This window comes from Eumetopias jubatus, unplaced genomic scaffold (assembly GCF_037043125.1).
Source record: "Eumetopias jubatus isolate StellerSeaLion01/CBP00866 unplaced genomic scaffold, mEumJub1_p1.0 scaffold_14, whole genome shotgun sequence".
NCBI lineage: Eukaryota > Metazoa > Chordata > Mammalia > Carnivora > Otariidae > Eumetopias > Eumetopias jubatus.
In genome coordinates this window covers 24,203,988-24,218,776 of record NW_028274820.1, presented here as the reverse complement: position 1 = coordinate 24,218,776, position 14,789 = coordinate 24,203,988, and the positions used below count along the sequence as shown (strand labels likewise).

The window sequence follows — 14,789 nt, the reverse complement described above, 5'->3', positions numbered from 1 at the left end:
AGTCATGCAAAATTGCATTATTTCAAGTTAAAACACGATATACCCTGTTCGTGGAACTTTGGCTTCTGTGACCCCATAAATATTCATGTAATCTTCTGGATAACATATTGAAAAGGACAGCTGGCTCAGGAGAGATCATTTGCCTGGGTTAGTATCTGTTTCCGTTTACGTTAAGAAAATATTGCAAGAAGTTATTATCTACCGGAGGGCTTAGGGGAATACAATGAAAAGCTGAGACTGCACCTGATTGCTTTTGACATTTACCTATTGTAACAGGGAAACTGTGTGAAGATAGCCAAGTGACTTTTTACAAAACACAATTTCAGAAGCTATAAAAGGAAAAAGGAGATGGCAGAGATAGAATACACTGCATCTGTAAAAATGAGAAACATGACTTGTCAGCAACACCTGCTTGTAACTATCAACCATTTCTACTGGGCCTGCTGAGAAATCACTGAAAGCCAAGTACATTGATGAGTGTGAAGTCTCAAAAGGCAGTCGAAAGATACAGTGGAGAAAAAAAGCGTGGTTTTATTGAACATTTTTAACCCAATACTTGGGGTTGATGAAATGTAATTTTATGACATTTTCTCAACTCTTGAAAAGAAACATTTGGGTTTTTTTTATATTTTTATCTGTCAGGGCTACTGGAGACAATAGGACTTTCAAAGTTTGGGTACATAGATTGACATTTTTTATTTTCCAAATAGATTCCAGATCTCTAACTGGTATACTGAAATACTGACAGCTACAACTGATTTAAATTTACAAAAGATATTTCCAGTTTCTAATTAATGGTGGTAAAATGGTAACATGCTTATCTCCTCCCCTTGCTTGGACACCAATTAAATGGGAGTAAATGAAGAAGAAAACATTGAGCATGAGTGGAAAGGATATTTTAAAGACAAAAATGTGGCAACTCATTTTGCAGGACAGAGGAAACCGAAAAGAGAAATGGATCACACAGATCTTTTCATTTCTTTAGAAACTCAGCAGCTCAGAACTTAAAAAGCTCAGGACAGAAAGGAGCACAAGAACCATGACCACCAAATGTGAAATGCTCATTTTTAAAACAGAAAACAACCAAGCGAAGAAAGAATAATGAACGAATACTAGAGGAAATGGAGATAATCAAGGGCACAAAAGAAAGCTTCAAAACCATCTCACCCATATACATAGATAGGAGAAGATATTACAGCCCTATGGTTTTTCACTTTATAATAAAAGTGGAATACTATTAAAAAGAATACTATGATTAAAGAAAGAATTCGTAGAAATTGAAAATATCATAGCTGAAATTAAAAATTCAGGAGAAGGATTGAAAGGAAGAGTAAAGGAAATCACACAGGAGAAGGACAAAAAGAAAGAGAAAGTATGAGAGAAGTGATAATTGAAAGATCGACCCAGAAAACCAATATCAGGCCAATAAGAGTTTCAGAAAGAGGGACCACAGAAACAGAATGGAAGTTATCAAAGAAACACTGTAATGAGGGCTGCCTGGGTGGCTCAGTCAGTTAAGCATCTACCTTCAGCTCAGGTCATGATCCCAGAGTCCTTGGGATTGAGCCCCGCATCGGGCTCCTTGCTCAGCGGGGAGCTGATTCTCCCTCTGCCTGCCACTCTCTGCTTGTGCACTCGCTCTCTTCTGACAAATAAATAAAATCTTTTTTTTTAAATGCTATAATGAAAGTTCCCCAAACCAAAACTAAAAGAAACAAGTCTCCAGACTGAAAAGAACCATAGCACGATGCAGCATTGTGGTGAAACTTTAACCCAAAAAGTACAGAGACAATCTTAAACATTTCCAAAAGGAAAAGGGGAAATAAATAGATCGCATACAGGAAACAAAAATCCTAATGGATTCAGACTTCTTAATAGCAACACTGGATACCAGCAAACAATGGAATAATGCCTGTAATTCTGATGAAGAGTAATTTTTTCAATCTGTAATTTCATATAATCTAGTATTTTAGTTAGAATTCAATCAAAAGAGAAGGTAAAGAAGACATTTTCAAACATTAAATACTGACAAATTATTTTCTCCACATGCATGTTTTCTTAGGAAGATACTGTAGGATGTGCTCGAGCAAAATGAGAGAGTGAATCAAAAAAGGTGTCCCAGGAGTTACAGAAGCATGCATTCCACGTTGGAGTGCAACAGGAATCCCCTGAATATCACTGAGTGCAGAACTTGAGAGAAACCTACCTACCTATGGGACGGAGGTCACCCTCCCCACCCCAGGCTCAACTCAACTCAACATGACTTGAGCAGCTTTGGGGGAAACAATTAGGAAACAGACAGCATATTGTAGACATGGGGGGAAAAGGACCCATTCAGAAACATGATTCAGGGTGGGGAGGGAGGAAAATTATAAGAAATGGAATTACAAAACCCTACAGCGAACAATAGTTATATGGTAAGACTGCAAGCAATGATAACTGGTTTAACTACAACTAGTGATAAAACTATATTGGGATAAGGAGAGGAGGTGGGTTGCAGGATGCAGTGCCAAATTCTCTATCACAATAGGAAGTCAATAGATTTGACTCCAGTTGACAAATTAAGAAATAGCCGTATATTCTATAATTTATATATTTCTAAATTCTATAATTTAGAAATGTGAAGAAGAAACAACTGAAAGATTTTCAGTGTTTTCATTTGGGTCACAGAGAATTAGGGCAGAAGACAGGTTTTTCACTTACAATCATTCTGGTTGTCTTTTAATTTGTGCATGAATTACTTAAATTTTTTTATTTTTATTTTTTTTATTTTTTTAAAGATTTTATTTATTTATTTGACAGAGAGAGAGAGACAGCGAAAGCAGGAACACAAGCAGGGGGAGTGGGAGAGGGAGAAGCAGGCTTCCCGCCGAGCGGGGAGCTGGATGCGGGGCTCGATCCCAGGACCCTGGGATCATGACTTGAGCTGAAGGTAGTCGCCACCCAGGCGCCCCTAAATTTTTTTAATTAGAAGAGATTTCCAACCACTAGGAGACAATTATTTACTGTTTATTTTGTCCCTTTTACATCATGACATGAGTTTTGAAATTTTTATATGATTTTCTCATTTTATAGAATAATCCAGTATCTTCTAGTAATGGTTTGATAAAGCTTCCACAATTATATTGTAAATAAAAGGAACCTCTTATTCGGTAACTCAATTTGTCATAAAGCGAGCAATCAACCCTTTGAAATGTAGATTTACTTGTTTGGGATGGGGGTGTAATACCACCTCTCAACCCTGTGACTGTTTTTATAAAGGAGTAAAACAACTTGTTTTTCTACTTTGCAGGGAAGAGACCTTTTATCTATTTTAAAATTAGTAACTCTCTAAATTTTTTTGTTATTACTGAATCAGGTTGCCATTTGGTTATTTGTAAGCAAAACTTGCTAAAAACTATACGGTTTTACTCATGAAAATTAGTCAAGGTGAGCAACATAGAACTCCCCCATCTACTCTTTGACTAGAGAATCCTGGGTTGTTGATTTTCACTGAGTGATGGAAATGTGTTTCTTTATCAGGGTTTTGTTTTGGGTCTTTTTGCGGTGTGTGGGTAGGGCTTGCAAAAAAATGCCAGATAGGGTTGACGTTTGACTTAGGGGGTCCAGTTTTCTATCGTAACTTTCAGACCAAAATAGGTCAAAAAGAATGTCCCAGCTACCTAGAAATTAGAGAAGTAAAAGGTGAGTTCTTAGGATATACCATGAAATGAGAAGTACCTCCACCGAAGATAAAGGCTTAAGTATCTAGAAGTAGAACTGTTTTTCCATTCTGTCTGTTCAACTCCTCATTCCCTCACATGCTTACCCTCCTGGCCAGTGACAGACTTGAGGATCATGACTATTCTGAAGTTTCCTTGGCCACCTGCCATTCTAATGTCTAGACATTTTGTCAGATTATGAGGGAAATATATCAAAAACACATAACTTCCTTGAGATAGGGTGGTATATATTAAAGTCTGTTCAAAGACATATAAAGAAGAACATTTGCTTTGTAGATGACTCAATAATGAGTGATTAATTGCATAAAGATAATGTCCACAACAGAATTAGGGTAATATTTAGGGTTCTTGAATTAATATGTGCAAAATTAAGGATCTTCAATATGCTTAACAAAAATGATCTGGACTGCCTCTTCTAGTGATGTGCCTGGGGATAAAAAAATGAAGCCACAAGAAAAGCAGATTATTTTTGCTCCTTCCCTACTGCCCACCTTTGTGATAATTTTCCTTGGTAACTATAACATATTTTCATTTACATCTTCCACTGAAGACACTAAAACAATGGAGCAATATAAGGAGGAAATATATTATGGTTGTATCTACATAGGATCAACCACATAATTTTCAGGGCCCAGTGCAATATGAAAATGTGGGGTCCTCGTTCAGACATTATTAAGAATGTCAAGATGGTGACAGGAGACATTAAACCAAGTACAAGGCCCTTTTGAGCATGGGCCCGTGTGACAGCACAAGTCACACAACCGGGAAACTGGCCCCGTGTCTATGAGCCCACCAAATCTTTGCAAACAACAAAACCATTTTAACCCAGTCTCATGTTCTGGGATAGAACAGTCAAGTTATAGCTAATTACGATTCCTAATGCAATGCGATTTTCTTTAGATTACCAAACCATTCTTAGTACTTAGCTATGAGTTGTTGTTTTTTTTAATTGATGCAAAATAAAAGCATACAGGGTAAGATATAGCTGACAAGTGTTTCTTTCTGGCCATATAGTTAATACTTTCTATATGGTGCTTTCTGCCCTTGGAAACACGAGTTCGGCTGGGCTTCCAAATTGCCAGTAATGGGCTTCTCTTCCCATTCTCCCCTCTGACCAACTACAGGGTAACTAAACTGTTCAACCACAAGAGAATGACTAATGGTGCTGGGAGAGGGGAAAAAAAGTGCACTTTTGGAATAGGCAGTCCTTAAAACACCAGCTGCTCGATTTTTGGGTCTTGCAACTCAGTTGGCTATGAATGTCAGGGAAGACGTTTTCATTTTTGGAAATCAAATTCCACATACTTTTAGGGGAAAACAAGTGAGGTTTTTCTTAATTTTACTGCCAGTTTTTTAAATAATATCAAATACATGTTTTTGCCACATCTTCACCCCCTGATAACCAAGAAAAACTCTTTTAAAGGACCACTCCGTCACACTCCAGGAAGGGACAACATCTAGCTGAATGGATGTGTCACAATAGAACATGCTTATCCAGGACTTCTAGGAAGGAGACATGGAAAATAAGCAATTAATACTCAGCTCAGGTTTCTGAAGGCAGGAGAATAGGATTCTTCACCGTGGGTTAAAGTAGTAGGAACGCTTGCTGAGGATTGCTCTTCTGTTGTTCCTGTATGTTCAGGGTCCATCTAGAGGAGCTAGCTAAAGGCATCATATCAGGGATTGCAGGGAGGAAAACAAGAATTGTGAAGGTAGGAGGGACCCCGCCTCAAAGCAGCTCTCCTCTCTTCTCCCTCCATAGATTTGACAGGTCCCTGTGTGCCACCACAAGTTTTTCACTAAGAAAGCTGCCATTTAGCCTTGGACACGATGCGCCCTCTTCCCTAGAATGACCCTCCTTTTTCCCTACTGCTCTGAGTCCACATGTGGACTCAATAATTCACACCTCTTCTCTACTCTTGATGCCTGTTACCTTTACCATGGAGTGGCTACTTTGTGCTGTAAGTATTTTTATATGAATCTCCCCAACTAGACTGTGGGTTTCTTGAGGCCAGATACCATATGTTGTTTTGTTTTTGTCTTCCACACTGCACCAAACGCTAGGCCTGTTAATAAGATGATGCTCTACAGAAATGTGTTGTCAATGGAGTAACTGATCCTCTTGCCCCGAGCCACAATTCCGAAACTAGACAGTAAATCATTGTCACAGATTATCTTAAGAAAAGCAACTGGAATCTTCCACTTGAACACACACACACACACATTTCTTTTCCTATCAGGTCACAGATTTTAAACCCAAACTAACCTTCCCTGCCTCTTTAAGCTAATGGCATGTTGTATAACCTTCACAAATTAATCAAATTGTGAGCTAATGAGAGTTTAGGCGATTGATTGCCTTTGAAGTATTTACTTTTTTTACACTTATTTCAGAAACTTCTTGCTTGTAAGTTTGACATGATTGATGCAGAGTCCACTTTCCGTATCTAGTGCTTTCCTCCACCTCCATCTACAGTTCCACTTTGTGGATCGATTAACAAGGAAGTAATTACATGTAAACATGAGTCACACGTTTTCCTTCTCTGACATAAAATACATAAAAAACAACAGAGAAACACAGAAGAAAAGTGTGGGGGTCCTTCCCACAGATGCAGCTGAGAATTTCAGCAAGAATCCATCACAAAAAATTTCAGAAAGAATCTATTGCCAAAGCAAGAAAAGTCATCCAGGCAATAGTCTCATCTTCTTTATGGGAATGAACCCAAGGTAGAACTCAAGAAGAGCTCATTGGTTGACCAATGACTGAAGGAGCCTGGATAAACCATACAAAGGTCCCAGAAGAGAACCAATAGCCAAAAGGGAGGATCGTTACATCCTGTAATAGTGTGGCCAAAGCCCCAGAAATTCCAGACCTTTAGAACAAACCTAGCATCCAGTCCAACTGTCTCTGAACAGCCCCACTAAAACAAGGGTGCTATGGTTAAGCAGTGCCAAAAAGTTAGTTCATCTACAGGAAAAAATGAAATTGAAAATATAAAATTGTATAATATAAAATATAAATGTAGCATAGTGTCTTACCCACAAAGAAATAAAGAAAAAAAAAAGATCGGTTTCTTTTTTCATAATTTATGTGATTTGCAGTTAAAGGGGAAATTTCTAAGTAATGATACATTTTCTCCTTCCCAAATGTCAGTATGTTCAAAGCTGCATGACATATTGCAACTTTTCCCAAATATCTGTGTATCTTAAGCACACTGTGTCAAGAAGACTGGTCCAAAGGCTTGATTTATGTTGCTGCCTGACAGATGATGTCTGGAAGGCATGCTGTCTAAATGGACTGTGCTCCGGCAGTTCCCTTAGTCATCAATTCCGAGAGAATTAACGAGTACCATTCATCCCAATAATAGAAACCAAGGTCAGGGGCTCTTCCATGCTCTGTAATTCCATTAGCAATGCACAGAAAGCACTTGGGTCATAAGTTCTGTAGACCCTATAACTGAGCAAATGGAACTGCATCTTGTTTTCAGAGAGAATCCTCTGTGAGCACACCCCTTGTCAATGATTTGTTGTACATGAATGTTCAGTGTACTTACATGTGTAGGGAAAATGCTGGTAAAGGAAAAGTGAAGCTGTCTTCAGCTGCCAGGAGTTTCAAGCACTGTTTTTACTAAAGTAAATGCCAATAGAAAACAATTTTAACAAAACTATGTCAGATACTTGCAATTATGGGCAGACCTTTTTTAAATTGTGTACTCACTCTAATTTTATGTAAACCACTCAATCATCCTAAGTGGCTACCATAGGACTGATTTCAGTTTTCCTTATTTCATTTTAGTTTTTATTATTTTAGTTTAGTTTTGATTCCACCTGCCATGGTAAAGTGAAAATGGCCTTGAACCCAAGAGTTATCATTATAAGCAAATAAATCTGTTTACAATGAAATTTTCATCACAAAATCTCAAGTAGCACACTTTCCTGAGCTAAATCTTACCAACCATTCCCTCAGTCCTCATAATTCAAATTGCTTCCAACCTGGCATATATCAAAAAAAGGAGGGAATAACCCGAAGGTTTGAAGGTATAGGCATAGGTTTGAATTCTGGCTTTGACACTTCTTTGTTTTCTTAACAATACAATAAACATGATTATTATACTTTTATAGCTACTTCACACTGTTGCCATAAGGATTTAAAATAAGTGCTTAGCACAGTGCCTGGAAACTAACAAATGATAACTTATTTTTGTTTTTATTGCTGTTGAGCACATGTGTGTGTGCATGTGTGTGTGTGTGTGTGTGTGTGTGTGTGAAATAACGTATTGTTTTTGTTTTATTGCTGTTGAGCACATGTGTGTGTGTGTATATGTGTGTGTGTGAAATAACTTGTTTTTTTTATTGCTGTTGAGCACGTGTGTGTGTGCATGTGTGTGTGTGTATATGTGTGTGTGTGTGTGAAATCTATATTTTGAAACATTTGGGGTTTTATACCCAGTAGATTCTAAATGATCCACTGTAATGGAGGGGAGTAGAGGCATGGATAATTCAAAATAGCAAATCATCCAAATACCAGCTGTATGTGTCTTAAAGTGTATTTTTAAATTTCATTTCAAATGTATTTCTAATGCCCAAAGAAATGACTTCAAATAAAGGAATGACACCATGATGTGAAGTCCCAAGTAAAAGGGATCTGAGGAGCTGTCCAATTTCCTCTCCCTTCCTCTCTTCCCTCTCCCTTCCTCCTCCCATCGAAAGACAGTGGCCACAAAGAACCAGCTTCAAGCAAAGTTTCTCCCTCCCACTCTCCGCTGGATGAGGGCCGCTGGTGAAGTATTTGTGACTCCCTGGTTAGAGGCAGGCTGCACTCACCAAATACAAGCACTGGGTGCTCATGAAGCAAGTGCTTGCGTGGAGAGAAGACACCACAAAGTCAAGAGACACAGTGTGGTGCAGTGGTTAAGAGCAAAGCCTATGGAATCTGACAGGGATTCTAAATTGTGGATGGACTTTGTGACCTTGGGCAAATTGCTAGTGACTATACCTCAGTTTCTTCCACTCTAAACATGTGGTAGTAATGTCATCGGGTATCTCACATGATTTGTTAAGGATAAAATTGTATATATATTAATGTAGTTATAATTGTGTGTGTGCGCGCATGTAAGGCTCAAGGCAGATAATGAGGGCATCTGTATTATACTGATTTCCCTTTGAATAATAAACTATAAATAAATAAATAATAAAAATAATAAACGCATCCAACATGATGCGTTTGACTTCAGAAACACGGGCTCACCCAATATTTTCATATGCTATCTATAACCTTTCGCAATGGAAATATGATCAAGGTCCTGGTTCATTAACTCACTGATTGTCCTTCCTTACTGTGGTTATTAGCTGATGTTCTGCCTTTCGCTGTAACACATACATAAGATTGAGAGTTCAGGGAACAGACATTCCTGGAGCATAACAAATGGTGGAGTGTCTCTGCCTCTTTACGCAGATAAGTCAGTAGCTGATGTCCACGGGGAGAGCAACAACGCAGAGTCACTGACAGGTGATTTCCTGCCTGCGGTTCCCTGTCTAGAAGGGAGAAAGGAAAAGGAACAGGTTTCTAGATTGTCAACTCCTTGGGGCAGGGGGGCCGTTAAAGGACTCTGTGTGCCATTGATACCGACTCCAGAAATAGTTATCCTTACAGGCATTCACACATTTACAGTGAATAGAAGTCAACCTGCTAAAAAATCTTTATCCTCATGTACCTGGCCTGTGCCTACATATATAAATAAGTAACAAAAAAGAAAATAAGTTTTCATTGTTTTAAAGAGACATATACCCTATTTGATCAATCCAATGCACATTTTCTTATTTTCACATCTAAAAAATTATACAGCATCTTACAGTCCATGGGGTGTCATTGTTTAATCAGAAGAGTTGAGTTCTTTTTTTTCTTTCTTTCTTTCTTTCTTTTTCTTCCCTCCTTCCTTCCTTCCTTCTTTCCTTCCTGCCTCCCTTTCTTTCTTTCTTTCCCTTCTTTCTTTCTTTTTCTTTCTTTCTTTCTTTCTTTCTTTCTTTCTTTCTTTCTTTCTTTCTTTCTTTCTTTCTTTCTTTCTTTTTCTTCCTTCCTTCCTTCCTTCCTCCCTCCCTTTCTTTCTTTCTTTCTTTCTTTTCTTTCTTTTCTTTCTTTCTTTCTTTCTTTCTTTCCCTAAAACAAAAGTAGGTCGTAATGGCATCTTAGATTTGATGAAATATGTTATGCATCAGGCATTAGCAAGATCTCAGCACCACTTAATAAAGTAAATCAGAAAGAAGAGGTAAGATTTGAAAATTGCATCAACCTTGAAACTGAAACTTAGTAACTGATGGGAGATTGAGCATAGCTTCTTCACCAGCTGCGACAGCCCATGTTAATATAGATTTCTTTCCTTCCCTGTTTTCTTCTCTCAGTAAAATGGAAAAGGGTAGAAATTAAATTCTTGGCATTTATCGTATCTTTCTGAAACTGTGGATTATTGTCTCTATGGTATGAGCTCACAATAGTTTATGCCTGCAGTTCTCAAAATTTTGTATGTCTTCAAATGTCTTGAGGAGCTTCTTAAAAATTCATGATTCTCACCTGCTGCCTGGACATTCTGATGGACCAGGCTGGGGTAAGGCCCAGGGAGCTGTATTTTTAATCCTTGGGTGATTATGATGCACAGAAGTGTGAGAACCCCTGGTCCATGTATTTGGAATTGGTCCATCCAGTTCCACTGCACAGAACCTGAATTTAGAAATTCTGATCTCACAGGACCCCCTTTTCATAGGTGTGATTATGATTTCAAAAGGCAAATTTACTGATGAAAGGAAGATTTATGCCATCACATTGTTTCCTGTGGGGCTGGGACTCAAAGATAGAACATGTGTTGGGAACACCCCTGATATCTGATTCTGTTGGGGATTGTTCTAGCTGTGCCCCATAAAATCGGACGCATCATCGATGGGAGTCCCGCAGATCGTTGTGCAAAACTGAAAGTGGGAGACCGGATCTTGGCAGTGAACGGCCAGTCCATCATCAACATGCCTCATGCAGACATCGTGAAGCTCATCAAGGACGCAGGTCTCAGTGTCACCCTCCGCATCATTCCTCAGGAGGGTGAGTGCCTGAGCCGGGCTACCATCCATGGAGTGCCAGAGTGGCCAAAGTGGATTCTTATTTCCACGTTTGCAAAAATGCAGATCCCGTTTACTCAGTACCAGTTTCATTCAGGGATCAAGCTGTGTAACATTATAGATAAATAGTGTGACTCCCAAGACACTGGGTTATTCAATCATCCCCTGTGGTCCCGGAAGTACTGTTTTTATGGTGATAATAAGCCAGAACCCATTCAACAGAGATGATAGAGTCACAAATCTGAAAAAGAAAAAAGAAAAGTATTCATGTTAACGGTTGAGCTCTGGAGGATTCTTCAAAGTCAGATTGATTTTTGAAAAGCTTGAGGAAGTTTTGTGGTATAAAGAGAGCTCATTTAGAAAACGTTGCATCTGATAAGAATTTTAAATTCCCACCTAGTCTTTTGAATTTCTCTGTATAAGGACTCCCCCCTGAGGCTTGAAGAGTAGTGAGCATCACAACTCACAGCCATGCCTTGAGGGCCACAAGGATCTAAGTACCCATTCTCCACAAAGTCACCGTTTCCAAATACAGTGGGTTCATTACTGGTTTGTAGCTGCTGACTCACTAACGGTGTTCCAGAATGCAGTCCGTGGAGCTCACTGGTGAGTGGATCACAGCATCCCACGTGGAGAGGGATGGGGTGGCTCCCCTTGGTACCCTCTGTTTTACTCAGTCTCCTGATTCCGTTTTGGGGCTATGGGCCACAGAGGCACCAAGCAGTTTTTCAGTATAAAACAGTGGTTCTGAACTAAGATGATTTTGTCCCCCTGGGGAATGTTTGGCAAGGTTCAAAGACATTTTTGATGGTCCCGATTGGGATGGGGATGCTACGGGCATCTAGTGGGTAGAGGGCGGATGCTAACCATCCTAGAGGGCACAGGAGAGCCCCCACAGCAAAGAATTATCTGGCCCAAAATGTCAACAGTGCTGAGGTTGAGAAACCCTTCCAGGGGAAAAGAAATTTTAAAATCTGGGCTGTCAGAGAAGAAAGGGGAAGGGTGACTTGTAAAGAAATAGATCGCCTCCCTTTGATCACCCAACCAAATAAAAAGAACAGAACAGAAAATGACCATGGTGTTTTTAATCTGTTACCTGCTGACACCATTATGTCTAAAATATCCGATGGAAATTAACTCTAAGCAAGATTGCTCACTAAAAATCTGACTCGCTTTTCCATTTTCCCCAGGCTGAAATATGTCTGTCCTGTTTCTATCACATCATACACAGATAATTTCAGTGGAACATGTGATGCTATTACAGGAAAATCCGAGAAGCTGTTTTAACAAAGAACAACTTCATGAACATTCTTCTGTCTGATGTTCTTTTTTCTTTCTGAAGAACCATGGAGTTCAGGGGGTTATTAAACAATAAGACTAACAAGGAACTAGAGAGAAGATTGTGAAAAGCATTTATTTCGGTTATATTTAGCTCCTTATCCAAACTTTGGAATACCAGTAGGACTTGTCATTACAACCAAAAAGTAGTGGCTTAAATGTTTTCTGTCAGGGGGCAACACTGGAAAAATGGAATATGTTTTAGAGCTAACTCCTTTGGATTATTTTTTCATGGTTTTAACGGGTTGGTTTTTTTTTTTTTTAATCGTAATCTTTTCTCCAGACAAAATGACAGGAGACTCTGTTTATAACCTTGTTCAGCAACACTTATAACTAATGACATAATACTAATTCTGGGAATGGTACTGGAACTTGATTGGATAATTGATAGGTTTAACCCGCCATCTTAAAGTCTAATGGAAACTGAAATACCCAAAGCCTTGAGTCCTCTGAGGCGGCAAAGAGTTCCCACCTCTGGCCACCTCTTGCCCTTTATCAGATGCCAACCTGACTTCATTTGCCACTTTGGCTCCCCTTTGCAGAGCTCAACAGCCCAGCCTCGGCGCCCAGCTCAGAGAAGCAGAGCCCGATGGCCCAGCAGAGTCCTCTGGCCCAGCCAAGCCCGGCCACCCCCAACAGTCCTGGTACCCAGCCAGCTCCTCCTCAGCCACTTCAGCCACAAGGACATGAAAATAGGTAAAGTTTCCCCTGGCTTTTCTGACTCAGAGAGGTGAGGGGGTTGGGGAGAAGGAGAGTTTGGGACAGGACAAGACACAGGCAGAAGAGAAAGTTCCATAAAGTAGAAATCGCTATGTGTACCTTTCTGTGATTTTGAGATTGTGTGTGAGTCACAAGTGTGATGTTTTTAGCAAATACAAGTATCTGTTCTTCACATTAAGAGAACCTCTCCTGAAGAAGTGATGAGCAATTATTGATCAGTCAGGGCTAACTAAGCTGAAGAGCACATTGAAGAGAGTCCCACGTGAAGAACATAGACAAAGGCCCTTTGGCAGGAGGGAGCGTGCCAAAGGTCAACGTAGTGAGGAAAGAGGTCAGGGAACATGGTTTGAGATGAAGCCAGTGAGAGTGCTAAGGGCCCATCTACAGGGTCTTGGAAGCATGGTAAAGATTTTGATCTTAAGTGTAGTGAGAAGTCACTGGAATGGGTTTTATGCTGAAGATTAACATCACTGGATTTGCTTTCCAAGGCCTCTCAGTTGACTGGAGGCTGGTGAGGGTGGATGTAAGTTATTCAGAAGTTAGAGATGGCTGCCGATGTCCTGGGATCAGTGAAGGTGGTGGCTCAGAGAATAATGCTGGTATGGAGAGAGGCAAGCGTGGACAGACTTGTAAGCATTAAAAAACGTTAGCATTTTGTATTGCATTTTGCCTTATATCCTCCTACCATGATCTAATGAGGTTCTTTCATTCCACATCTTGAACTAATAAGGCATTTTGCACTTCCAGGAGAAAAGGATGCCCTATAAGAACAGCATTGTCTTCTTATCGCGACTCGTGTGTGACAGGGAACCTGGGTTAGGTTGAGCCATTAAAGAAAGAGATGAAGACACATTCCCATGCTGTGTCCCCTCTCTCAGAGGAGAAAAACAGAACAACCCACAGGAACACCTCCGTGTATAAAACCCTCACGGGTCTTTTCCATAATTCTAAGTTTTCTGAACATCTGCTTCCCAGCTCCTGCCTCCCATGTTGGTGAAGATGAAGTGAGACCCAATTTCCAAGTCTCAGAACTCTGTGGGTTCATCACTCACACAGTCGCAAAGCAAATATTTTCCCTCTGCCACAGGTGTTATTTCCAGAAAGCCCTGCTCTCTCTACTCGGAGCTCCCCCATTTGCTTTCACGGGAAGGGAAATGTCTGTTGTCCTCAGCTGCGTATGGGTTTAATATTTCAGGGAAGGAAAAAGACTAAAGACCATAAAGCAAATGATAAGGAGGTAAGAATTTGACCACCCGTAAAGGAGTTAAGTCCTGGGTGCCTCAGTAATAAGCCACCGATGTGTTCGCTTTCACTGTGTGCTGTTTCAGCAGATTGTGCGGGCTTTCCCCGGGACCCCCTTCAGACTCAGGAGGAAGGGGCTGAGTGCACGTGGTCTCTGAGCCAGCTTCAGACTCTTCTGATGGCTCTGCCACTGTCTGTTAATCTCCCAGCTGCAATTCCGTCTCACTTTTCCAGAGTCAGACAACCTGGGATGTGGGCTCTTGCTTCTGGCTTTGGGGTGAGTAATCTCATCCCCAGCGTGTTACGGTTCAGTGGGGAGAATAACACTTGGGCGAGGTCACGATCGTTCCCCAACTGCTACTAGCTCACAGGTGGGACTCGTTGGCCCCTAGCAGAGAAGCAACAGTCTTTGGAATATTTTTTGTCCTGACTACAGCATAAAATGTTTCCTAATCCAGTGATTAACAGATTGACCTGATTCAAATTTTTATAAATCGGCACTGAATTTTCCCAGAGTTCTTAGCTATTGTTGCTTCACTAATATTAAAAGGCTGCAAAGTGCCGACTCCTAGACGGACCTTTCTTCACTGAGGATTGTTAGCGGTTGGCTCGTTTACATGTGAATGAAGAGTTTGATAATCTTACAGATCCCAGAATCATGTTCCT

The 14,789-nt window shown here is 40.1% G+C and overlaps 1 protein-coding gene across 2 annotated transcripts in view; it reads left to right on the top strand.

Annotated features, from left to right (window-relative positions):
* Nucleotides 1-14,789, top strand: part of MAGI2 (membrane associated guanylate kinase, WW and PDZ domain containing 2) — a 1,300,621-nt gene that overhangs the window by 1,195,152 nt on the left and 90,680 nt on the right. For both annotated transcript variants that reach the window (XM_088018616.1, XM_088018615.1), the window contains 2 exons: nt 10,621-10,806; nt 12,704-12,857. In XM_088018616.1, the coding sequence (XP_087874742.1) occupies nt 10,621-10,806; nt 12,704-12,857 (340 nt within the window). The remainder of the gene's footprint in view (nt 1-10,620; nt 10,807-12,703; nt 12,858-14,789) is intronic.